General features: G+C 47.6%; 1 protein-coding gene across 6 annotated transcripts in view; it reads left to right on the top strand.

Annotated features, from left to right (window-relative positions):
- THOC5 (THO complex subunit 5) overlaps positions 1–27094 on the top strand; it is a 170364-nt gene that overhangs the window by 72160 nt on the left and 71110 nt on the right. For 5 of the 6 annotated variants that reach the window (XM_063913351.1, XM_063913346.1, XM_063913349.1 and 2 more), the window contains one exon: positions 21316–21351. The exons of the other annotated variant lie outside the window; for it this stretch is intronic. In XM_063913351.1, coding sequence (XP_063769421.1) covers positions 21316–21351 — 36 coding nt within the window. The remainder of the gene's footprint in view (positions 1–21315; positions 21352–27094) is intronic. 6 annotated transcript variants of the gene reach the window in all.

Raw genomic sequence — 27094 nt, 5'->3', positions numbered from 1 at the left:
GAAGACGTGATTTTTCATAGTTCTGCCTTACAGGGGACCCCTCTGGTTCGCAAATAAGGTCATTTGCACAAGTAGTACAAACTGATACCGACACGGACTCTGATTCCTGTGTCGACACTAGTGATTCCAGGGGAATAGATCCAAAGTTAGCAAAAACATTCAATACATGATTGTTGCTATAAGGGAGGTGTTAGAAGTTACGGTGCCCCCTCCATTACCACGGGAGAAGGCTTACTTTAATAAAGAGAAGAAACTTAATGTAACTTTCCCTCCATCTCATAAACTGAACAGACTCTTTGAGGGAGTCTGGGCAAACCCTGAGAAGAAATTTCAGATTCCCAAAAGAATTCAGGCAGCTTACCCCTTTTCCTGCAGAGGACAGGAAACGGCGGGAGTCACCCCCCATTTTAGACAGTGCCCTGTCACGTTTAACAAAGAAGATGATTCTCCCTGCGCCTGGGACGGCTTCACTCAAGGAGCCGGCAGACCGCAAGTTAGAGACTACATCTGACATTGACACGATAGATAGAGATGAGATACTCCTAACGTTAGGTCATATCAAGGACGCTGCTGCGTACATGCTGGAAGCCATGAAAGATATTGGTCTCTTGGGATCAAGAGCCGCTACCATGGCGATTTCAGCACGTAGGACGTTGTGGATTCGCCAATGGAATGCAGACGCAGATTCCAAAAGGAATATGGAGGCTCTCCCGTATAAGGGCGAAGCCTTGTTTGGAGATGGGCTGGATGCCTTAGTTACTGCGGCTACCGCAGGTAAGTCGACATTTGTGCCTAATGCTCCTGCTCCGGCAAAAAAGACACATCACTCTCACATACAGTCCTTTCGGCCCAACAAATACAAAAAGGGTAACTGTTCCCCTTTCTTTGCAGGTAAAGGAAGGGGAAAAGGGAAAAAGTCCACTGCGTCTCCAGGATCGCAGGAGCAGAAATCAACCTCTGCTTCTTCTGAAAAATCCTCAGCATGACGCTGGGGCTCCCTTGCGGGAGTCCGCTCAAGTGGGGGCACGTCTGAAACTCTTCACTCCGATTTGGGTTCAATCTGGCCTGGATCCGTGGGTCTTACAAATAGTGTCCCACGGGAACAAGCTGGAGTTTCAAGGTATTCCCCCATGCTGATTTTTCAAATCGACCTTACCAGCTTCTGCTCCAGACAGGGAAGTGGTATCGGCAGCAATACAAAAATTGTGTCAGGATCCAGTGATTGTCCTGGTACCCTTGTCACAACAAGGAGAAGGTTATTATTCAAGCCTTTTCGTAGTCCCGAAGCCGGACGGCTCGGCCAGACCGATTCTAAACCTGAAAAAACTGAATCTCTACCTGCAAAGGTTCAAATTCAAGATGGAATCTCTGAGAGCAGTGATTTCCAGTCTGGAGGAGAGGGACTTCATGGTGTCAGTGGACATAAAAGATGCCTACTTACATGTTCCTATCTATCCTCCACATCAAGCTTATCTGAGATTCGCAGTGCAGGATTGTCCTTTCCAATTTCAAACGTTACCGTTCGGGCTCTCCACGGCACCGAGGGTGTTTACCAAGGTGATGGCGGAGATGAAGGTCCTCCTTCGACGGCAAGGGGTCAACATAATTCCTTACCTGGACGATCTCCTGATAAAGGCGAGGTCCAGGGAAAGGTTGGTACAGAGCATTGCGCTCTCCCTGACAATACTTCAACAACACGGTTGGATCATTCATTTTCCAAAGTCACAGTTGGACCGACGACAAGATTATCATTTCTGGGGATGATACTGGACACAGAAGTACAGAGGGTATTTCTTCCAGTGGAAAAGGCTCTGGAAATCCAGAGAATGGTCAAACAAATTCTAATACCAACAAAAGTGTCGATTCATCAGTGCATACGTTTGTTGGGGAAGATGGTAGCGGCCTATGAGGCCCTACAGTTCGGCCGATTCCATGCCAGAGTATTCCAGTGGGACCTATTGGACAAGTGGTCCGGAACCCATCTACACATGCATCAGAGGATAATCCTGTCCTCAAAAGCCAGAATTTCGCTCCTGTGGTGGCTACACAGTTCTCACCTCCTAGAGGGACGCAGGTTCGGGATTCAGGATTGGGTCCTAGTAACCACGGATGCAAGTCTCCGAGGCTGGGGAGCAGTCACACAGGGGGAAAACTTCCAAGAAAGATGGTCAAGTCAAGAATCCTGTCTTCACATAAACGTTCTGGAGTTGAGAGCCATTTACAACGGCCTTCTACAAGCAGTGCATCTTCTTCAAGATCAACCCATACAGATCCAGTCAGACAATGTGACAGCAGTGGCGTACATAAACAGCCAGGGTGGAACGAAAAGCAGAGCAGCAATGGCAGAGGTGACAAAAATACTCCTCTGGGCAGAAAGACATGCAAGAGCTCTGTCGGCAATTTTCATTCCGGGAGTGGACAACTGGGAAGCGGACTTCCTCAGCAGACACGATCTCCACCCAGGAGAATGGGGCCTCCACCAAGAATTTTTCGCAGAGGTGACAGGTCTTTGGGGAGTTCCTCAAGTAGACTTGATGGCATCTCGTCTCAACAAGAAGCTTCAGAGATATTGTTCCAGGTCGAGAGACCCTCAAGCAATAGCAGTGGATGCATTAGTGACCCAGTGGGTGTTTCGGTCGGTGTATGTCTACCCTCCACTTCCACTAATACCAAAAGTTCTCAGAATCATAATAAGAACAGGGGTTCGAGTGATCCTCATTGTCCCAGACTGGCCAAGGAGGGCTTGGTATCCAGATCTTCAAGAGTTAATCATCGAAGATCCTCGGCCTCTTCTTCTTCGCGAGGACCTGCTGCGGCAGGGGCCATGCGTGTATCAAGACTTACCACGGCTACGTTTGACGGCATGGCTGTTGACGGCCGGATCCTAATCCGAAAGGGTATTCCCGAAGTCATTGCTGTTGACGTTGGATCCTAGCCCGAAGTCATTCCCACGCTTATTCAGGTCAGGAAAGGAGTAACGTCTAGACATTACCACTGTATTTGGAGCAAATATGTTTCTTGGCGTGAAACCAAGAAGGCTCCAACGGAAGAATTTCAGTTAGGACGTTTTCTCCATTTTCTTCAGGCAGGTGTGGATGCAGGCTTAAGATTGGGTTCAATCAAGGTCCAAATTTCGGCTTTGTCCATTTTCTTTCAGAAACAATTGGCTTCTCTTCCGGAAGTTCAGACGTTCATGAAGGGGGTTCTGCACATCCAACCTCCTTTTGTGCCTCCTACGGCACCTTGGGATCTTAATGTGATGTTGCAGTTCCTTAAATCGGACTGGTTTGAACCTCTCCAAGAGGTCGAGTTAAAGTTTCTCAATTGGATAGTGGTCATGCTGTTGGCCTTGGCATCCGCAAGGCGGGTGTCTGAGTTAGGGGCCTTGTCTCACAAGAGCCCTTATTTGATCTTCCATGAAGATAGATGAGCTAAGAACTCGTCAGCAATTTCTTCCAAAGGTGGTTTCTTCTTTCCACGAGAACAAACCTATTGTAGTGCCAGTAGCTACTGACACTTGAGCTGTTTCAAAGTCTCTGGATGTGGTCAGAGCTTTGAGAATTTATGTCACTAGAACAGCTCAGATAAGGAAAACAGAGGCTCTGTTTGTCCTGTATGTTCCCAACAAGATTGGGTGCCCTGCTTCTAAGCAGACGATTGCGCGCTGGATCAGATGTACGATTCAGCATGCTCATTCCACGGCAGGATTGCCGGTACCGAATTCGGTGAATGCCCATTCTACTGGAAGGGTGGGCGCCTCTTGGGCGGCTGCCCGGGGCGTCTCGGCATTGCAGCTCAGCCGAGCTGCTACTTTGGTCAGGGGCAAACACATTTGCTAAATTTTGCAAGTTTGACACCTTGGCCGCTGATGACCTGAAGTTTGATCAATCGGTTCTGCACGGTCATCCGCACTCTCCCGCCCGTACTGGAGCTGTGGTATAACCCCATGGTACTGAAGTGGACCCCAGCATCCTCTAGGACGTATGAGAAAACAGGATTTTAATACCTACCGGTAAATCCTTTTCTCCTAGTCCGTAGAGGATGCTGGGCACCCGACCCAGTGCGTACTTTACCTGCAGTAGTTATATAGTTATAAGTTTTACACAAGTGTTGTGTTTAAATTGTTTTCAGCACATTGATGCAATGGTCATGCTTGTTGGCATGTGTTATATTATTTGCCATTTTGTGCGGCATGGTTGAAGTGTGAGCTGGTATGAATCTCACCATTAACTTAAAAGTAAATTATTTTTCTCGAATTGTCCGTCGCCCTGGGCACAGTTCCTATACTGAGGTCTGGAGGAGGGGCATGGAGGGTTCACAGTTTACACTCTGAAAAAGTCTTAAAGTGCCCATGGCTCCTACAGAACAGTCTATACCCCATGGTACTGAAGTGGACCCCAGCATCCTCTACGGACTAGGAGAAAAGGATTTACCGGTAGGTATTAAAATCCTGTTTTTTCTTCATCTAGCACTGTTTTCTCCCTAAAAAGCTTCTACAATTTTTTTTTTATTTTTTTTATTGAATTGCCACTATTTTCTTTGTGATCATGCCCGCCATAATATAATTTTAATAATTTGTCATGGAGTAGTTGTAGTAGGTACTATAGATGGAGGTAGCAGTAGTAAAGGACACATGACAACTGAGGATGGTAGAAGCAGAAGAAGGGACACAGATGACAGCTGGTAGGGGACATAGTAGGAACATGATGATTGGAAGGAGTTAACAGTATGGACAACTGACATGTAGGTGGGTCTAGTAGTAGTTGGGGCACATGATGACCGCTTATGGGCAAAGTACTTATCAGTAGCTGGGAGCATACATGCAGTTCTCCTGTTAGCCGGGACATTGTCTTCCACTGCTAGTCTTATGACTTGACAACAGGGAGCTGCACCTCCAAACCCCACATGTATAGTGCTCCCCTCCATATACCAGGCTTACATGTGAGCAGCTAGCCTATTGCCCACACAAAGTTAGCTATTTTTAATGCCGACAAAGAAAATGGACCAGCAGGGGAAAATAATTAAGCGCTTGTTAATATGTAAAAAAGTAAAGAGAGAATATTATTAAATCTGAGTGCAGTGGGCTAATTATACTCAGATGTAATTTCTCTTGCGTCCTAGTGGATACTTGGGAACTGTACTTTAGTACCATGGGGTATAGATCGGATCCACTGGAGCCTGGCACTTTAAAACCTTTAGTGTGTGTGCTGGCATCTCCCCTCTATGCCCCTCCTACCAGACTCGGTTTAGAAAAATGTGCCCAAGGAGCCGGGTGCGTTTCTCTGGAGCTCCAGAGAGTTTCCTTTTTATTTTTTATTTTAGTTCTTTATTTTCAGGCAGTACTGGTTGGCAACCAGTCTACCTGCTTCGTGGGACTTAGAGTGGAGACCATATCACCCTCCTGAGGGTTAATGGTTTTGTAATTCCAGCTGTCAGGACACTGAGGTGCTGTTTCACACACCATTCTGTGTGTGCCCACGCCAGCAGCTTGCCGCCACCCTCTAGCACAGAGCTGGCCAAACCAGTCCTCAAGATCTACCAACAGTTCACATTTTCCAGACCACCTAGCTAGTGCACAGGTGTAGTCATTACTAATTAAGATGTGCTGCATTCATTCCCAACTGACAATTCTACAGATCTCCAGGAGGCCTGAAAACATGAACTGTTTGTAGATCTCGAGGACCGGTTTGGCCAGCCCTGCTCTAACAGATGCCAAAGATCGCAGGTGTGATGAGTGTTAACACCGGGGTCCCGGTTAGCAGGTCCCCGGTGCGGTTTGGCGGCATTTCACGCGGCGGTCACGGACCACGAGCTGCGGTGTCCGCCGCAGACTACACTGGCTCAGCGGGCTTTATGCTCCACAGGTGCTCACTCTCAGGCTTTTTGTGTACTGTATATCTTACTTCAGCCAGTCTAAACAATTTAGTGGGGCCGCGTGCCATTACAGGGTTCGGGGCTACCCGGAGAGCCGGACCAGAGACTGGAAGGTGCCATTTCCTGCTGCTGCGGATCATCAAGGCTGCATGCCCGCTGCTCCTCCACAGACCCATGCTGTTACAGACTCTGTACTGGTACCAGGGGGTCATAGCAGGGGGGGAAGCACATCTGCGGTAGCACCGCTGCACATATACAAAGCGATACACATAATTTCACACACTGCGCTGCTGTGTTTTGTGTGCTGGTCTCCATTTCTCTGTGTCACTCCAGGGGCTCTCTAGGGTCTGTGTGGAGGTGTTTTCCAGTGGGTTTGCACTGCAAGACAGTTGTGTACAATTTGTCTATTTACATGGTTATGTGTACTGCTTGTAACTCTACTCCTTCTTCTGTGGGGTCCCTCATGTGTGAACAGTGCTCCTTATCTCCACAGGTACACCGTTCACAGGCACCTGACTGGCTAGACACTTTTAAGAGCATGATTCACAATGTGAATTCAAAATTAGCTGAGACAGGTGTTAAAACAGTATATTGATTGTATGGCTAAAGCAGCAGATACCAGAAAGGCTTCTCAGCCCCCTCTGTTGGTTTCACATAAACTCTCTCTGCCACAGGTGCTCCAGTCTGATTCTGATTCTGACCAGCCTGATGTGGATAATGATATGGATGAGGACAGCTCTCTGTACCCCCGGGTGGAGGCCCTCATTTATGCTGTAAGTGAGGTTCTTCACATACCCGATCAGGAAGCAGAACCAGATGAGGAGTTGTACTTTAATGTTAGACCCAAGACCTCAGCCACGTTTCCTGTGTCGAAGGAATTAAACTCCCTGGCCAGGGAGGCATGAGTGAACCCGGACAAGAAATTCAAAACTCCTCAGAGGTTTTTATCTACTTTTCCCCTCCCAGCTGAGGACAGGAAGGTATGGGAAATCCCCCCCCCATCAGTTGATACGTCTGTGTACAGACTGTCTAAGAAATTATACAGCAGCTGGCGTAGCACAGCGGCCCACAGTAGTTTGTGGTTGGATTTCTAGGGCAGTAGTCAAGTGGTCTGATAATATTGTTAATGTATTAGACACTCTGCCCCAGGATGAGGTCATTACTCTGCTGCAACACATGCTGCAAATTTTATGAGCGAAGCTATAAAGGAATTGTGTAAGATAAATGGCCGCACTACTGCAATGGCCGTTTCGGCACGCAGAGCTCTGTGGTAACGTCAATGGTCAGCGGACGCAGATTCCAAAAAGGGTGTAGAAAATCTTCCCTTTACAGGTGATGCCTTGTTTGGGGACGAGTTAAATAAATGGATCTCCCAGGCAACGGCGGGTAAGTCTACCTATCTGCCATCGGTTGCACTACCTCACAGGACCCTCCTTGCAGTACTTTCGTGTGGCAAGGTTCAGAGGCAGGGGCCGAGGGGTCTCCACCACTCCCAGAGGATCTCGTGGTAAGTCCCGTAAACCTGCAACTGCTGCGTCCCTGGACCAGACCACCGGATCCCCTGCCACTAAGCCTTCCGCGTGACTGTTGGCCCCAGCAGCAAGGCGACTTTCAGGTAGGTGCTCGCCTTCAACACTTCGCCCACGTGTGGGCGGAGTCCTGCCGGGATCCTTTGGTGAGGGACCTAATTTCCCAGGGATACCGGCTGGAACTTCAAGCACTTCCTCCTCACAGATTTTTCAAATCGGGCTTACCAGTTTTGCCCAAAGCAAAAGTTACCTTGCAAGAGGCTATTCAAAAACTTTTGCAGACAGGGGTGGTGGTTCCAGTACCTCCTCCGTTACACAACAGGAGTTTTTACTCCAGTCTTTTTGTCGTTCCAAAACCAGACTGTTCGGCGCGACCCATCTTGAACCTGAAGACTCTAAACCTGTATCTGCGTGTGTTCAAATTCAAGATGTAATTCCTGCGGGCAGTGGTGTCTGATCTGGAGTAGGGGGAATTCCTGGTATCTCTAGATGTCAAGGATGCTTACCTACACTTTCCTATGTGGCCCCTTCATCAGGCTTACCTCAGGTTCGCCATATTGGACGACCATTTCCAGTTTCAGGCCTTACCCTTTGGCCTATCCACAGCTCCGAGGGTCTGCACCAAAGTCATGGCGGAAATGATGCTGCAACTGTGCATGATGGGAGTCAGCATAGTCCCCTACTTGGACGATCTCCTAATAAAGGCTATGTCCAGGGAGCGTCTACTGCACAGCATCGATCTGACGATCTCCTTCTTACGGATCATGGGTGGATCCTAAATTTTCAGAAATCTCACCTGGAACTAGAGATGAGCGTGTTCGGATTTAACGCCAGTTTAGTTTTATCCAGATTTTTCTTTTTGGCTATCCAAAACACGTGACATCCGTGAGCCAATAAAATGCTGTTTTGAGATCCGAGTAAAACCGAACCTGCTCATCTCTACCTGGAACCGATCCATCATCTTCAGTTCCTTGGAATGATACTGGATACAATGTCTCAAAAGGGGTTTCTTCTGATGGACAGGGCCTTGGCTATCCAGGCTATGGTCCGCTCAATGCTCCATCTTCGCAAGGTATCCCTACATCTTTGCATCCGCTTGCTGGGCAGGATGGTTTCTGCTTACTAGGCAATCCAATACGGCAGATGTCATGCCCAGCCATTTCAGCTGGATCTGCTGGACAGATGGTCGGGGTCTCACCTTCACATGCATCAGAAAGTGACCTTAATATCGAAAGGCTGGATTTCTCTATTATGGTGGCTACAAGTTCCTCACCTGGTAGAAGGCAGGAATTTCAATATCCACTCGTGGATTCTACAGACAATGGATGCCAGCCTCCGGGGTAGGGGAAGCTGTGACCCAAGGGGCCCAGTTCCAGGGTATATGGTCAATTCAGTAATCTGCTCTGCCGATAAACATCCTGGAACTCAGGGCAATTTACAATGCTCTTCTGCAAGCTTCCCATCTCTTGAAAGATCAGGCGATCCAGGTTCAATCGGACAACGTCACGGCGGTGGCGTACATAAACTGACAAGGTGGAAGAAGAAGCAGAGCGGCGATGCGGGAAGTGTCAAAAATACTCTTCTGGGTGGAGGCCAACGCAAAGGCCATCTCATCCATATTCATTCCAGGAGTGGACAACTGGGAAGCAGACTTCCTCAGCAGACATGACCTCCATCCGGGGGAATGAGGCCTACATCCCCAGGTGTTTCAACAGCTAATTCACTGGTGTGGCTGTCCGCAGATAGATCTGATGGCTTCTTGTCTCAACATGAAGCTATGCCGTTACTGTTCCAGAAAGAGGGATCCGCAGGCTGTAGGAGTGTGGACGCGCTGACGACACCTTGGACGTTCCAGTTTGTCTACCTGTTCCCTCCTCTACCGCTAATCCCAAGGGTTCTAAAAAGACTACGAAGGGAAAGCGGTCAAGCAATTCTAATTGCCCCAGATTGGCCTCGACGGGCATGGTAATCGGACCTCCTAACCATAGCTCTTGAGGATCCCTGGCCTCTGCTGCTTCAAAAGGATCTTCTTCAACAATCTATCCAGACTTCAGGGGGGTACTCACGGAGCGATCGCTGCTTAAAATCCTAAGCAATTTGACCAGATTGCTTCGATTTTAAGCATGATCACTCCGTGTGTACCCCTCACAGCGATAGCGTTGCGCAGCCCTGCGCATCGCTATAGCTGGTGCTAGATTGGCCTGCATGCAGGCCAATCTAGCAAGTCGCTCACTTCACCCGCTGGGTGAAATGAGTGGTTCCCCCATTTCCCCCCGCACGCTCAGCACACATCTCGCTGTGCTGAGCAGGGAGAGAGATGTGTGCTGAGCTAACCGCTCAGCACACATCTCTCCCCAAATCGGCCCGTGGATACAGCCCTTTACTGCGGCTACATTTGACAGCTTGGAAGTTAAGAGGGAGATTCTAGCAAGAAAAGGTCTTCCCTCCAGGGTTATTTCCACTATGGTCCAGGCCAGGAAGATGGTTACATCTAAATATTATCATCTTATCTGGAAGAAGTATGTTTCCTGGTGTGAAAGTAGAAATGTTTCTCCCATGGAATTTAGAATGGGTCGTTTTCTACTTTTTCCTGCAAGTGGGAGTGGATGTGGGCCTACGTTTAGGCTCCATCAAAGTCCAGATTTCTGCGCTCTCTATTTTCTTCCAGAAACAACTTGCCTTGTTGCCGGAAGTACAAACTTTCCTAAAAGGAGTTCTTCATATGCAAACGCCCTTCGTACCTCCCACGGCTCCGTGGGATCTCAATGTGGTTCTGTCCTTTCTTTAATCGGACTGGTTTGAACCATTACATAGGGTGGAGTTGAAATTTCTTACCTGGAAGATGGTGATGTTATTAGCATTTGCGTCTGCCAGACGGGTCTCTGAATTGGGGGCCTTATCATGTAAGGGCCCTTATTTGATTTTTCATGAAGACAGGGCGGAACTCAGGACCCGACCACAGTTTTTGGCAAAAGTGGTATCCGCTTTTCATGTGAATCAACCCATTGTGGTATCGGTGTTGTCTGACGCTTCCGTTCTAGAGTCCTTGGATGTGGTGAGGGCTCTGAAGATTTATGTCAAACGGACTGCTCGTCATCGGAAATCTGACTCTGTTTGTCTTTTATGACGCCACCAGGATTGGTTGTCCAGCTTCTAAGCAATCAATTGCTCGTTGGGTCAGGTTTACATTCAACAGGCCTATACTTCGGCGGCTCTGCCTACGTCTATTCAGGCCCACTCGACGAGATCTGTGGACTCTTACTGGGCGGCTGCCCGGGGGGTCTCGGCCTTGCAGTTGTGCTGAGCTGCTACTTGGTCTGGTTCGAAAACTTTTTTTTTTTTTTTTTTTAAAGTTAGAATTTTTATTGAGAGTGATCAGTAATTAAAACAGTAGCAATAACAAAGTTGTACAGGTTAGGGTATTGAACACGAGGGCAAGAATTTTACATACCACATCAGAATAATAGAGACAATTCTATGTTAATATAGGCTGACAGGTATTAGCAATATGTTCCCTGTGTAACTTCAAACGTATACTAGATCAGTCTCATTTTATTTTTCAGTTATCGTATAGAATCTATACCAAAACAGAGTATAATCCTATGAAGAGTAGAAGCAAGAAAGAGAAAGAGGAGGAAAGGAGAGAAGAAACAAGAAAACATATGTTAATAGAGGGGGAACATTAAGAAAGCTACCTTTAAGGAAGCAAGAGGTTGGGAACAGTCCTCTGTATTGATAACAGAGGAGGAGACAACTAAGGTATTAGAGGTATTAGCAGTATTAGCAGAGTCCGGGCATCAATAAAGAGTGTGCGAGGTACCATGGAGACCAGATGTTGTGGAACTGGTCCACAGTGTTATTCCTCAGGCTTGTGATATATTCCATACTGGCTATATAGTTAATCTTGGTCATCAGTAAAGCCTTGGAGGGTGGTTTATGGTCTTTCCAGGATTTAGCGATCAGAGATTTAGCTGCCATGCAGAGTTGCATGGCAAGCTTGTCTTGGGTTTTGGGTATTGACTGTATGGGGGCATGAAGCAAAGCAATTTCAGGGGAGAGATCTAGGTTATGTCCACAGATTTGAGCAATGAGTGCTCCAACCGTGTTCCAAAAGGGGCAAATAGAGGGGCAAGTCCACCATATGTGAAAAAAGGTGCCCTCCTCTCCACAGAGTCTCCAACACAGATTTGATGTCGTGGGGAAAATGGAATGAAGTCTGGAGGGAACCAGATACCACCTGGTATAGACCTTATAACATGTTTCCCTAAGTGCCACACTAATCAAGGCTTTAGAGATGCGCGATCTAATTTCCTCCCATTGGTCGTCTTCCAACGGATGGGAGAGATCCGATTCCCAAGCTAATTTGTGGGATTCACGGGCAGGGGGATCTGGAGTCAAAATGGAGTTGTATATTGTTGAGATATTCCCCTTTTTGCCAATTGAAAGTAAACACATATGTTCAAAGGAGGTGGGTGATTTCAAAGGGATATTTTTAAACTGAGATTTGAGAAAGCTAAGAATTTGGACATAATGGTAATGACACGAGGATGGGATACCCAAGCGCTCATGAAAATCTCCAAAAGAGGTCGGTGCGGAGTGGCCTTTAACATGGATAAATCTCGTGACACCCTGCGATTGCCATGGGGCCGCTATTCTTCTTTCGCAGCCTGGGGGGAAGGCAGGGTGACCCCAAATAGGTGATAAAGGTGAGGGGTATGAAGATAGATTGTGGGTGCTGCGGAGTTTGTCCCACAGTCCTAGGGTGAATTTAATCGTGGGGACTGAATAGGCCGAGGCTGGTCTGCAGGACCTGGGGAGCCATAGAAGAGAATCGAGGGGGACACCTTGATATATTGAATTCTCAATATCGACCCATTTTCTGTTCCCTTGGGGGGAATGCCAGGAAACTATGTGGTTAAGGTGACAGGCGTTAAAGTAAGCCTGAAGATCAGGGTAACCCAAACCGCCTGAGGTAGCACTCTTAGTCAACAGTGTTTGTCTTAATCGAGATTTACGATGGGCCCAAATAAATTTGTTGCACAGTGATTGCAGGGAAGCCAAAGTCGCTCGGGGCACCATTATCGGAATGGTCTGAAATAGGTAAAGAATACGGGGGAGGAAATTCATTTTTAGGGCGTTGATCCGTCCAATCCACGAAATGAATAAACGGTCCCATTTATCTAGGTCTTGGGTGAGAGTTTTAATCATAGGAACATAATTAGCCTGATATAGGCTGGTGTAGGATTTAGTAATGAATATGCCGAGGTATTTGATAGCTGAGGGTCTCCAAAGAAAGGGGAAAGAGGAGGTTAAAATCAAGTGAGTATGGGAGGATGTAACATTAAATGTAAGGGCCTCAGATTTGGTGTGGTTTATTTTGTAACCAGAGAGGGAACCATACAGGAGTAATTCTTTCTGTAGATTAGGGAGAGAAATCAGGGGGTTAGTAAGAGTCAAGAGCACGTCATCCGCAAACAAAGATATTTTGTACGAGTCCTGTCCCACTGTAACACCTCCAATGTAAGTATTAAGTCTAATTCGGGCCGCAAGAGGTTCAATGCATAAAGCAAAAAGTAGGGGTGAGAGAGGGCAGCCCTGCCGAGTACCATTCTTCAGACTAAATCGAGGTGAGCTCAATCCATTGGTCAGGACCGTAGATGAGGGGTTGGAATAGAGAGCCGCTATTGCAGTGATGAAATGACCATGGAAGCCAAATGTAGATAAGGTAGAAAACAAAAAGGGCCAAGAGATACGATCAAATGCTTTTTCGGCATCTAGTGCCAAAGCAATCGCTGGTGTTTTCGTCGAGTTTATTTGATGAATCAAATTAACAATACGTCTGGTGTTGTCCGAGGCCTGACGGCCAGGAACAAATCCCACTTGGTCAGGGTCTATTAATGATGGCAACACAGCGTTCAGGCGAGATGCCAATATTTTGGCAAAAAGTTTGAGATCGGTATTTATCAAAGATATGGGTCTATAATTTGAGCAATGCGAGGGATCCTTTCCGGGTTTCGGGATTACTATAATGCGGGACGTTGTGGAGTCAGTGTGAAAATGCGTACCCTGTAATATCTTATTAAACAAAGAGACCATATGAGGAATGAGTTGAGGGGCGAAGGTTTTATAATACACCATCGGATAGCCATCCGGGCCAGGTGCTTTAGAGGGTTTCTGGGTTTTTAGTGCAGCTTCAATTTCCTCAGCAGAAATATCTGCATTGAGAGCAGAGTTAGTTTCCTCGTCTAAACGAGGGAGAGCGCACGAATCTAGATATTGTTGTGCCTGGTCGGCTTGTGCTAAAGGGTCGGACGGGGGATCAAGGTTGTAGAGTGTCTTATAATAGTCAAAAAAGATACTATTAATTTTTTTGGGGTCGTAAGTAATGTTACCTGAGGGTTGTCTAATAGTATGGATGCATTGGTTAGCTTTTTTGGCACGTAAGCGATTAGCCAACAAAGTGTGTGCTTTGTTACTTTTGTCGTAAAACGATTGGTTAGCCCATCGAAGTGAGCGCTCGATATTCTCCGCCAAAAGAGATTGTAGGTCATCAAGTTCGGGTAAAAAATTTTTAGAGCGTGTGCGTTTGTGTTCCTGATCCAATGTTGCGATGTTATCTGTTAACAGAGCAATTTGGTTTTCTCGATTTCTCTTACGGCGGGATGCAAATTGGATAATGGATCCCCTGATGACCGCTTTATGGGCTTCCCATATAGTGGCTATGCTGCAGTCTCCTTCTACATTAACCGCAAAATATTCCCGAAGCTCTGTTTTAATTAGGTCCTGAAACTTAGGGATCTTCAATAACGTCTCGTTAAGTCTCCATGTCGGTCTACCGTCAGGGATATCAAAAATGTCAAATGTCGCAGCTAATGCTGCGTGGTCAGTCCAGGTAAGCGGGATTATCGAGGAAGAGCGAGCGGTCCGGGAAAGAGGTGCACAACTCAAAAACATATCAATGCGAGAGTACACATCATGTGGATTGGAATAAAAAGTATAGTCCCTGGTGGTCGGATTAAGAAACCGCCATATATCGAACAAACCAGCCTCGGCCATACTCCTGTGTAATACTGAGGAGTTTAGGGTTTGACTACTACGCAAGGGGCCGGACCTGTCCATGCCTGTAAGAGCCATATTGAAGTCACCACCGACAAGTGTCTTACCTCTTCTATATGAGTAAAGGTCATGAAAAAAACTTGCGAAAGAATTTGGATTGGGCACTGTTTGGAGAGTATAGATTAGCCAAGGTAACCTCCTCGTGTCCAATTTTTCCTCTCACCATTATATAACGACCTTCATTGTCGCGTTTACAGTCTAAGAATTGGAAAGGGACGGACCCTCTTACTAATATGGCCACCCCATGTCTTTTAACTGTATGATTGGAGTACCAGGCCATGGGAAATTGTTTAGATGTCAGGGAGGGATGGGAGTCCGATTTCAAGTGTGTTTCCTGTAAGAAAATCACGTCACCTTTTAATGCTTTAAGAGATCTGTGGAGATGAGAGCGCTTCTGGGGAGTATTCAGCCCCTTGGCTTTAATGGACAGGCATGTTAACGGCATGGTTGAAGCGAAAGAGGGAGTAGGTCGCTGGAGATCTCTAGGGTCCCGGACTCTGCTAGGATGGACGAGAGAAACAGAAAGAAAAAAGAAAAAGGGAAAAATAGAAATATATATTACTGAATACAAACAATATTAAATAAATGGATCTATTTGTCTGTGAATACAGAGATGTCAACTTGCAGGTGTACTGTAACAGGGGTCTAAGAGAGGAGGGGAATAAGAGAAAGTGAAACAAAAAAGAAAAAGGCAGACGTTGTATCCAATAGGCAGGATACTCGGCTGCCAGGATTGAGCTCTAAAAAAAAAAAATAGAAAGAGCTCGCTGGCGGGATATAAATGCAATATAACAAAAGAGGGTAATGACTAGTGATGAGCGGATTCGGTTTTACTCGGTTCTCAAAACCGAATCTTATTGGCTCACTGATGTCACGTGTTTTGGATAGCCAATAAGATTCGGTTTTGAGAACCGAGTAAAACCGAATCCGCTCATCACTAGTAATGACCCACTATGTTTGATAATAACTTTAATCCCTAAGGTTCGGGGGAGGAAGTATCAAGACAGGGCACTGACGCCCCCCACCCGAGACCAATAATAAGCAGAAAGGATGGACCTTCGTGTAGCGAATTAAGACCCATCACAAGGGCGGGACAGTCCTAGATACAGAACACTAAAGAAAAAATGATCATATAACAGCTAGAATCAATAAAGTAATAACACTAGAGCAAATAGTAAAGTCGCAGGACAGGTCAGTGGCCAGAGACACGCCCCACGGGAACAGCAAAGGAGTCAATCCAGTACTCCATCCATAGGGCTGTGACTCCGAGCCATCGACCAGGACAGCGAAATAATAACATAGCAATGCGTGAAGTATAAAGGTCCGCCAACAAGAACATTTTGAGAAGAAAGTAAATGGGTCATTAGTGTATAAAACGGTATCTAAAACAGTATCTAAATTACATAGCAGTTGAGCAAGGTTGAGAACAAAATTTAAACGTATGGAGCTTCGCTTCTATGAAGTAACAGCCGGGGACAGCTGCAACTTTCGGAGCAGCTTGTCTCCATCAGGAGAGCGAATGATGTGAACTTTGCCATCAATCTCCACAATGAGGCGAAAAGGAAAACCCCAGCGATATTTGTAACCATTGTCGCGCAGTGTAGAGGTAACAAAACGTAGATCACGCCGTTTAGCAATGGTCACAAATCTTGGTAGATCTGAATCCGGGAGTCTTCGAATAAAATTGAGGTTGAATTTCTGCACGCCAGTGTGATACTATTTTTAATCTTGAAGGACATAAACCGGAGGATGACATCGCGGGGAGGTTCCGAGTCCTTCGGTTTAGGTCTCAGGGCGCGGTGAGCTCTCTCTATCGAGATGGCAGATTCCGAGTGTGACGGGACCAAGTGAAGAAACCAGCGTCGGAGGTATGGTTTCAATTCGGAGGCTGAGACAGATTCAGGGATATTGCGGATGCGTAAATTATTCCGTCTCTCGCGATTTTCGCCATCCTCAACTTTATCCTTAAGAAGTTCCAGCTCGCTGGATAGGTAGCTCATGTCCTCACCCACTTGCTTGCGGAAATTTTGTTGGTGGTCCTCCCGTGATTCCAGCGCGGTTGTGCGGGTGTCCAGAGCCGCCATATCAGATTTTAATTCCCCGATCGCTGACTGGAGAGCTGTCGTGAAGGAGCTCTTAAGGTCTAATATCATATTCTGAAGGGATTTAATGTCCGCCTTGGTTGAGGGTGCATCCGTATGATCCATGATGGGGGTGGGCATCGGTGAGGATGGAGATGAAGTTTCAGTCGTTTTTTCCCGGCGTGAGAAGTGTTGTGAAATATCTTGTGAAGCTCCTGATTTTTTTGCTCTTGTGTTCGCTCTGCTCATAATATCTGGTGAGATTAAAACGTCCGTTTAAGGAGTGGTAACAAGAATGATCCACCGGGATGTTACGTGTTCATCAGTTGGTCCGGGTGAGGGGGAAGTCAGGCATCTGTGATATTACATCATTTAAAGGACCTAGGTCCTATTTATCTGTTAAAACAGTGAGAGGGATCCACAGGAGAGCGTCCTGAATTACCACACACCTTTCCGTGAGTATATGAGAAGTAGTGTAAGGAAGGAACGGTGCACAACACTCCGATCCGTGAGTAAATGAAGTGTAGTATAGAGAGTAAATAATAAATAACAGCAGCTGCAGGGTAGAGGTTCTGGTTTGAATCTCTGCTGATATAGGGTGTTCGTTCCCTCACAAGTCCAGCAGGGGCAGCACTGTACAGAGGAGCCTGTCCTGTCTCCTCCAAGATGGCCACCGTCAATCGAGCTCAAGGTGTTCCCCCACAGGCCCTCTCTGCTAATCAATCAGGGGTCCAGAGGTCTTCTTGTCCCCCCAGCGCCCTCAGCCAGCTCCCCTTAACGTTTTGCAGCGGTCAGTGGGCTTCTCGCAGCGGTGCAGCATCTGCTTACCGCCGGACGCCACATCCAATATGGCCGCTGCCACCGGGTCACCGTCGTTCAGCTCGGCCCCGGCCCTGCAGCTCCAGGGGCGCCTGCAAGCTTCACTGCACCCCGTCCGGGTCCCTTCAGGTAAGGAGCGGCGGTGTGCGGCTTCCGGATTTCGGGCGGGGGTGATGGTAAATTGAGGCCCCGGCTTCACCACTGGGTGAAGGCCGCAACCTGCAAGCACAGGACAGGCCTGTGCTCCGGCTCCGCAGCTCCCTCCCCAAATATACAGAGTAGTAAGGGCTGCTGTGGGAAGCTATTAGGGAGACTTAGGCAGCGTTAGGGCTGTGGAAAGGGGTTATATTAGTTTATTCCAGCAGGAGCTCTCCAGGGACACGTGCTCCCAGTCAGGTCACAAGCTCCGCCCCCTCGAAAACTTTTTTTGTTAAGTTCTATCGGTTCGACACCTTGGTCAAGGATGACCTTCAATTTGGTCAGGCGGTTTTACAGGGGCCTCAGCACTCTCCCAACTGTTTGGGAGCTTTGGGACTTTCCCCATGGTACTAAAGTACAGTTCCCCAGTATCCACTAGGACGTTAGAGAAAATAGGAATTTGATACCTACCGGTAATTCATTTTCTCGTAGTCTGTAGTGGATACTGGGCGCCCGTCTCAGTGCTTCGATTCCTGCTTACCTGTGTAAGTGTTTGGTTGGTCCACCGTTGCGGTCCCCTTTTGTTCGGTTAGCTTTGCTATCCCGGGGATGGGGGGGGTCATTCTAACCTGATCGCACGCTGCTGTTCATCGCAGCGATCAGATCAGAAGTGCGCATGCCAGACAGCCGACGGCTGTCGTAGCCCAGTGATGGCCTCTGCCTGATTGACAGGCAGAGGCGGTCGCTGGACGGAAGGGGGTGGCACGACGGCGTTTGGCCAACTTTTTGTGGGCGTGGTCCGGCCAACACAGGTGTGGCCGGATCATGCGGGAGGTGGGCCGCAGTGGCTGCGTGACAACAACAAGTAACTCCCGGCCAGCACGCAGGAGCTTCGCTGGCTGGGAGTTACTGTTAAAGTATAAAAGCATCGCCGGGCATGACATGCGGGGCGTCCCCCCACATGCCAGTGTGGATGATCGTAGCTGTGCTAAATTTAGCACAGCTACGATCAGGTCTGAATCACCAACCCCGACTCCCCACCCCTTCCCCCCTCACTTGGGTCGGTTGGTGTTGCTATCCTCTGTTCTGGTTAGCGCCCTCCTTTTCGGTTATGGTTGTGTGTTGGCTTAGTGCCTCACCGCTGTTGTACCTGTTTTCTTCTCTCGTGGTATGTCCGTCTCCTTGGGAACAGTTTCCTAGACTGAGTCTGGCAAGAGGGGCATAGAGGGGAGGAGCCAGCACACACATACACACACTAAAGGTTTTTAAAGTGCCAGTGTCCAGTGGACCCGATCTATACCCCATGGTACTAAAGTACGGATCCCCTTCGGACTACGAGAAAAGGAACTACTGGTAGGTATCAATTTCCTTTTATCCTATTAATCCTATTACCGTACTTACTGAACCACCTCTTACAGTGCACCTGGAAAGTATTCACAGTGCTTCACTTTTTTGTTATGTTACAGCCTTATTCCAAAATGGGATAAAATAATTTTTGTCCTCAAAATTCTGCACACAATACCCCATAATGACAACGTGAAAAAAGTTTTTTGAGATTTTTGCAAATTTTATAACAAAAAAAAAAAAACACACTAAGAAATCACATGCACATAAGTATTATCAGTCTTTGCAATGAAGCTAAAAATTGAGCTCAGGTGCATCCTGTTTCCACTGATGATCCTTGAGATGTTCCTACAGCTTAATTGGAGTCCACCTGTGGTAAATTCAGTTGATTTGGAAAGGCACACACCTGTCTTTGTAAGGTCCCACACTTGACAGTGCATGTCTGAGCACAAACCAAGCATGAAGTCAAAGAAATTGTCTGTAGACCTCCGAGACAGGTTTGTCTCGAGGCACAAATCTAGGGAAGAGTACCGAAAAATATCTGCTGCTTTGAAGGTCCAAATGAGCACAGTAGCCTCCATCATCCATAAATGGAAGACGTTCGGAACCACCAGGACTCTTCCTAGAGCTGGCCGGCCGTCGAAACTCAGCGATCGGGGGAGAAGGGCCCTAGTCAGGGAGGTGACCAAGAACCCGATGGTCACTCTGCCAGAGCTACAGCATTCCTCTGTGGAGAGAGGAGAACCTTCCAGAAGAACAACCATCTCTGCAGCAATCCACCAATCAGGCCTGTATGGTAGAGTTGCCAGACGGAAGCCACTCCTTAGTAAAAAAAGCACATGGCACCCTGCCTGGAGTTTGCCAAAATGCATCTGAAGGACTCTGACCATGAGAAACGAAATTCGCTGGTCTGATGAATCAAAGATTGAACTCTTTTTGGCGTGAATGCCAGGCGTCCGGTTCGGAGGAAAATAGGCACCGATCATCACCAGGCCAATACCATCCCTACAGTTAAGCATGGTGGTGGCAGCATCATGCTATGGGGATGTTGTTCAGCAGCAGGAACTGGGAGACTAGTCAGGATAGAGGGAAAGATGAATGCAACAATGTACAGAGACATTCTGGATGAAAACCTGCTCCAGGGCGCTCTTGACATCAGACTGGGGCGCCTATTCATCTTTCAGCAGGACAACGACCCTAAGCGCACAGTCAGGATATCAAAGGAGTGGCTTTAGGACAACTCTGTGAATGTCCTTGAGTGGCCCAACCAGAGTCCAGACTTGAATCCGATTGAACATCTCTGGAGAGATCTGAAAATGGCTGTGCACCGACGCTTCCCATCCAACCTGATGGAGCTTGAGAGGTGTTGCAAAGAGGAATGGGCGAAACTGCCAAAAGTTAGGTGTGCCAAGCTTGTGGTATCATATTCAAAAAGACTTCAGGCTGTAATTGCTGCCAAAGATGCATCAACAAAGTATTGAGCAAAGGCTGTGAATACTTATGTACATGTGATTTCTTAGCTTTTTTTATTTTAAATAAAAATGCAGAAATCCCCCAAAAATGTAATAGTCATTATGGTTTATTGTGTGTAGAATTTTGAGGGAAAAAATTAATTTATTCCATTTTGGAATAAGGCTGTAACATAGCAAAATGTGAAAAAGTGAAGCGCTGTGAATACTGTCCAGATGCACTGTATTTGCAGGGCACTGGCAAACATTGTTGGCTGTAACTTTTCACTGCCGACAAAGGAGCGTAATAGCTCTTGAAAGCTCATTTCTCTTTTCTATATTTTTCCCCACACAACCCTCTTGCGATGGTGCAGACCCAGTGATTTGGGAAGCCGCAAAGGTAACACACACAGTACAACAGTCAGGGAGAGAGGGAAAATGACGTCCAGCAATCGGGCACTGGTCCATGGACCATTCCAGTGCAGGAATGGGAGCCTCCCAAATGGCACCTTTTAGAGTGCCGCAGAAAACAGTTCTGTGTGCCTTGTGTTGCCTTACTATGTTCTAGGCAATTCCTACTGTTATTTTGATCATGACACTGGCTAGTGCTTAAATTATGGTTCACCGGAAGTGACTGATATGCTTGCATAGAGTCACTGGGGAAGAACTTGTGCTACAACAGAATCATACCATAACCAAGTGTAACACGGTGATGTTATGTTCTGAGACGTTTCTGCATTAGTGGTGACATTGTATTGCTGTGTGTAGGATGTATTAATACGGTCAGTATGTACTGCACCTCATGCAGTTGCACATGTCTCATTAAGTCTTATAGCTAGGTGGTCCCCACTATTTTTCTTAGCTGTTCTCCACATATTCTATCATTCCCCCCCCCCCCACACTTCTTTTCTCTTAATTCATTCCTTGCTTTCTCTGTGTCTGTTTATTCTCTTGCCCTGGTGAAAGCCCATATGAAGAGTTACTCCCAGTCCTATAGGCAGGGTGAGTATACATCTTCTGTTCAACTCCTCTCTGTCCATTTCACACCTGTTATATTTAGTTTCTACTCTGTGGGATCACGCTCATTAGTAGGTTTTTGCTGAACTGCTGCATTTTGCTACAGGTGACTTGTCTGTAGGGAGCATATTAAATGGTTGTCAAATTACTGTTCTAAGTGTCACATTGAGGTTTACCTAACTATTGTGCTTTTACTTCAGATAAACCAGGTTCTAATACTGCCTCTAAGCTTTGAGGTGCAGCGCTGACCGCATTATTAACTAACATTGCTGTTTGTTTATGTAATGCATGAAAATGTACTTTTCTCTGACGTCCTAAGTGGATGCTGGGGACTCCGTCAGGACCATGGGGATTAGCGGCTCCGCAGGAGACAGGGCACAAAAGTAAAAGCTTTAGGATCAGGTGGTGTGCACTGGCTCCTCCCCCTATGACCCTCCTCCAAGCCTCAGTTAGATTTTTGTGCCCGGCCGAGAAGGGTGCAATCTAGGTGGCTCTCCTAAAGAGCTGCTTAGAGTAAAAGTTTTGTTAGGTTTTTTATTTTCAGTGAGTCCTGCTGGCAACAGGCTCACTGCATCGAGGGACTTAGGGGAGAGAAGTGAACTCACCTGCGTGCAGGATGGATTGGCTTCTTAGGCTACTGGACACCATTAGCTCCAGAGGGAGTCGGAACACAGGTCTCACCCTGGGGTTCGTCCCGGAGCCGCGCCGCCGACCCCCTTGCAGATGCCGAAAAGTGAAGAGGTCCAGAAACCGGCGGCAGAAGACTTTTCAGTCTACATAAGGTAGCGCACAGCACTGCAGCTGTGCGCCATTGTTGTCAGCACACTTCATAGCAGCGGTCACTGAGGGTGCAGGGCGCTGGGGGGGGCGCCCTGGGCAGCAATGATAGTACCTTATTCTGGCTAAAAATACATCACATATAGCCCCTGGGGGCTATATGGATGTATTTAACCCCTGCCAGGTCTCAGAAAAACGGGAGAAGAAGCCCGCCAAAAAGGGGGCGGGGCCTATTCTCCTCAGCACACAGCGCCATTTTCCCTCACAGAAATGCTGGTGGGAAGGCTCCCAGGCTCTCCCCTGCACTGCACTACAGAAACAGGGTTAAAACAGAGAGGGGGGGCACTTATTTGGCGATATGACTATATATATTAAAATGCTATAAGGGAAAAACACTTATATGAAGGTTGTCCCTGTATAATTATAGCGTTTTTGGTGTGTGCTGGCAAACTCTCCCTCTGTCTCCCCAAAGGGCTAGTGGGGTCCTGTCCTCTATCAGAGCATTCCCTGTGTGTGTGCTGTGTGTCGGTACGTGTGTGTCGACATGTATGAGGACGATGTTGGTGAGGAGGCGGAGCAATTGCCTGTAATGGTGATGTCACTCTCTAGGGAGTCGACACCGGAATGGATGGCTTATTCAAGGAATTACGTGATAATGTCAACAGAGACGGCCGGCAAAAAAATAGTACCTGTCCAGGCGTCTCAAACACCGTCAGGGGCTTTAAAACGCCCATTTACCTCAGTCGGTCGACACAGACACGGACACTGATTTCAGTGTCGACGATGAAGAAACAAACGTATTTTCCTTTAGGGCCACACGTTACTTGTTAAGGGCAATGAAGGAGGTGTTACATATTTCTGATACTACAAGTACCACAAAAAAGGGTATTATGTGGGGTGTGAAAAAACTACCTGTAGTTTTTCCTGAATCAGATAAATTAAATGAAGTGTGTGATGATGCGTGGGTTTCCCCCGATAGAAAATTATTGGCGGTATACCCTTTCCCGCCAGAAGTTAGGGCGCGTTGGGAAACACCCCTTAGGGTGGATAAGGCGCTCACACGCTTATCAAAACAAGTGTACCGTCTCCGGATAGGGCCGTCCTCAAGGAGCCAACTGATAGGAGGCTGGAAAATATCCTAAGAAGTATATACACACATACTGGTGTTATACTGCGACCAGCGATCGCCTCAGCCTGGATGTGCAGAGCTGGGGTGGCTTGGTCGGATTCCCTGACTAAAAATATTGATACCCTTGACAGGGACAGTATTTTATTGACTATAGAGCATTTAAAGGATGCATTTCTATATATACGAGATGCACAGAGGGATATTTGCACTCTGGCATCAAGAGTAAGTGCGAGGTCCATATCTGCCAGAAGATGTTTATGGACACGACAGTGGTCAGGTGATGCAGATTCCAAACGGCACAAAGAAGTATTGCCGTATAAAGGGGAGGAGTTATTTGGGGTCGGTCCATCGGACCTGGTGGCCACGGCAACTGCTGGAAAATCCACCGTTTTTACCCTAAGTCACATCTCTGCAGAAAAAGACACCGTCTTTTCAGCCTCAGTCCTTTCGTCCCCATAAGAGTCATATCTGCCCAGGGATAGAGGAAAGGGAAGAAGACTGCAACAGGCAGCCCATTCCCAGGAACAGAAGCCTCCACCGCTTCTGCCAAGTTTCTCAGCATGACGCTGGGGCCGTACAGGACCCCTGGATCCTACAAGTAGGATCCCAGGGGTACAGATTGGAAAGTCGAGACGTTTCCCCCTCGCAGGTTCCTGAAGTCTGCTTTACCAACGTCTCCCTCCGACAGGGAGGCAGTATTGGAAACAATTCACAAGCTGTATTCCCAGCAGGTGATAATCAAAGTACCCCTCCTACAACAAGGAAAGGGGTATTATTCCACACTATGTTGTGGTACTGAAGCCAGAAGGCTCGGTGAGAACTATTCTAAATCTGAAATATTTGAACACTTACAAAGGTTCAAATAAAGATGGAGTCACTCAGAGCAGTGATAGCGAACCAGGAAGAAGGGGACTATAGGGTGTCCCGGGACATCAGGGATACTTACCTCCATGTCCCAATTTGCCCTTCTCACCAAGGGTACCTCAGGTTCGTGGTACAGAACTGTCACTATCAGTTTCAGACGCTGCCGTTTGGATTGTCCACGGCACCCCGGGTCTTTACCAAGGTAATGGCCGAAATGATGATTCTTCTTCAAAGAAAATGGACGACCTCCTGATAAGAGCAAGGTCCAGAGAACAGTTGGAGGTCGGAGTAGCACTATCTCAAGTAGTTCTACGACAGCACGGGTGGATTCTAAATATTCCAAAACCGCAGTTGTTTCCGACGACACATCGGCTGTTCCTAGGGATGATTCTGGACACAGTCCAGAAAAGGGTGTTTCTCCCGGAGAAGAAAGCCAGGGAGTTATCCGAGCTAGTCAGGAACCTCCTAAAACCAGGAAAAGTGTCAGTGCATCATTGCACAAGGGTCCTGGGAAAAATGGTGGCTTCTTACGAAGCGATTCCATTCGGCAGTTTTCACGCAAGAACTTTTCAGTGGGATCTGCTGGAAAAATGGTCCGGATCGCATCTTCAGATGCATCAGCGGATAACCCTGTCTCCAAGGACAAGGGTGTTTCTTCTGCGGTGGCTGCAAAGTACTCATCTACTAATGGGCCGCAGATTCGGCATTCAGGAAGGGTCCTGGTGACCAGGGATGCCAGCCTGAGAGGCTGGGGAGCAGTCACACAGGGAAAAAATTTCCAGGGAGTGTGATCAAGTCTGGAGAATTCTCTCCACATAAATATACTGGAGCTAAGGGCAAGTTACAATGCTCTAAGCTTAGCAAGACCTCTGCTTCAAGGTCAGCCGGTATTGATCCAGTGGGACAACATCACGGCAGTCGCCCACGTAAACAGACAGGGCGGCACAAGAAGCAGAAGGGCAATAGCGGAAACTGCAATTCTTCGCTGGGCGGAAAATCAGGTGATAGCACTGTCAGCAGTGTTCATTCCGACGCCCGGGAGAGTGGGGATTTCATCGGGAAGTCTTCCACATGATTGTGAACCATTGGGAAAGACCAAAGGTGGACATGATGGCGTCCCGCCTGAACAAAAAACTGGACAGGTATTGCGACAGGTCAAGAGACCCTCAGGCAATAGCTGTGGACGCTCTGGTAACACCGTGGGTGTACCAGTCAGTGTATGTGTTCCCTCCTCTGCTTCTCATACCCAAGGTACTGAGAATTATAAGACGTAGAGGAGTAAGAACTATACTCGTGGCTCCGGATTGGCCAAGAAGGACTTGGTACCTGGAACTTCAAGAGATGCTCACAGAGGACTCATGGCCTCTGCCGCTAAGAAGGGACTTGCTTCAGCAAGTACCATGTCTGTTCCAAGACTTACCGCGGCTGCGTTTGACGGCATGGCGGTTGAACGCCGGATCCTAAGGGAAAAAGGCATTCCGGAAGAGGTCATTCCTACCCTGGTCAAAGCCAGGAAGGAGGTGACCGCACAACATTATCACCACATGTGGCGAAAATATGTTGCGTGGTGTGAGGCCAGGAAGGCCCCACGAAGAAATTTCAACTCGGTCGATTCCTGCATTTCCTGCAAACAGGAGTGTCTATGGGCCTCAAATTGGGGTCCATTAAGGTTCAAATTTCGGCCCTGTCGATTTTCTTCCAGAAAGAATTGGCTTCAGTTCCTGAAGTCCAGAAGTTTGTCAAGGGAGTACTGCATATACAACCCCCTTTTGTGCCTCCAGTGGCACTGTGGGATCTCAACGTAGTTCTGGGATTCCTCAAATCACATTGGTTTAAACCGCTCAAATCTGTGGATTTGAAATATCTCACATGGAAAGTGACCATGCTGTTGGCCCTGGCCTCGGCCAGGCGAGTGTCAGAATTGGCGACTTTGTCTCACAAAAGCCCATATCTGATTGTCCATTCGGACAGGGCAGAGCTGCGGACTCGTCCCCAGTTTCTCCCTAAGGTGGTGTCAGTGTTTCACCTGAACCAGCTTATTGTGGTACCTGTGGCTACTAGGGACTTGGAGGACTCCAAGTTGCTAGATGTTGTCAGGGCCCTGAAAATATAGGTTTCCAGGACGGCTGGAGTCAGGAAAACTGACTTGCTGTTATCCTGTATGCACCCAATAAACTGGGTGCTCTTGATTCTAAGCAGACGATTGCTAGTTGGATGTGTAGTACAATTCAGCTTGCACATGCTGTGGCAGGCCTGCCACAGCCAAAATATGTAAATGCCCATTCCACAAGGAAGGTGGGCTCATCTTGGGCGGCTGCCCGAGGGGTCTCGGCTTTACAACTTTGCCGAGCAGCTACTTGGTCAGGGGCACACCCTGACTGAGGAGGACCGGGAGTTCTCTCATTCGGTGCTGCAGAGTCATCCGCACTCTCCCGCCCGTTTGGGAGCTTTGGTATAATCCCCATGGTCCTGACGGAGTCCCCAGCATCCACTTAGGACGTCAGAGAAAATAAGAATTTACTTACCGATAATTCTATTTCTCGTAGTCCGTAGTGGATGCTGGGCGCCCATCCCAAGTGCGGATTGTCTGCAATACTTGTACATAGTTATTGTTACAAAAATCTGGTTATTATTGTTGTGAGCCATCTTTTCAGAGGCTCCGCTGTTATCATGCTGTTAACTGGGTTCAGATCACAGGTTGTACAGTGTGATTGGTGTGGCTGGTGTGAGTCTTACCCGGGATTCAAAATCCTTCCTTATTGTGTACGCTCGTCCGGGCACAGTATCCTAACTGAGGCTTGGAGGAGGGTCATAGGGGGAGGAGCCAGTGCACACCACCTGATCCTAAAGCTTTTACTTTTGTGCCCTGTCTCCTGCGGAGCCGCTAATCCCCATGGTCCTGACGGAGTCCCCAGCATCCACTACGGACTACGAGAAATAGAATTATCGGTAAGTAAA

This window comes from Pseudophryne corroboree, chromosome 1 (assembly GCF_028390025.1).
Source record: "Pseudophryne corroboree isolate aPseCor3 chromosome 1, aPseCor3.hap2, whole genome shotgun sequence".
Lineage (NCBI taxonomy): Eukaryota > Metazoa > Chordata > Amphibia > Anura > Myobatrachidae > Pseudophryne > Pseudophryne corroboree.
Note: the sequence above shows the minus strand (reverse complement) of the source record. Positions and strands in the feature narration are given on the sequence as shown.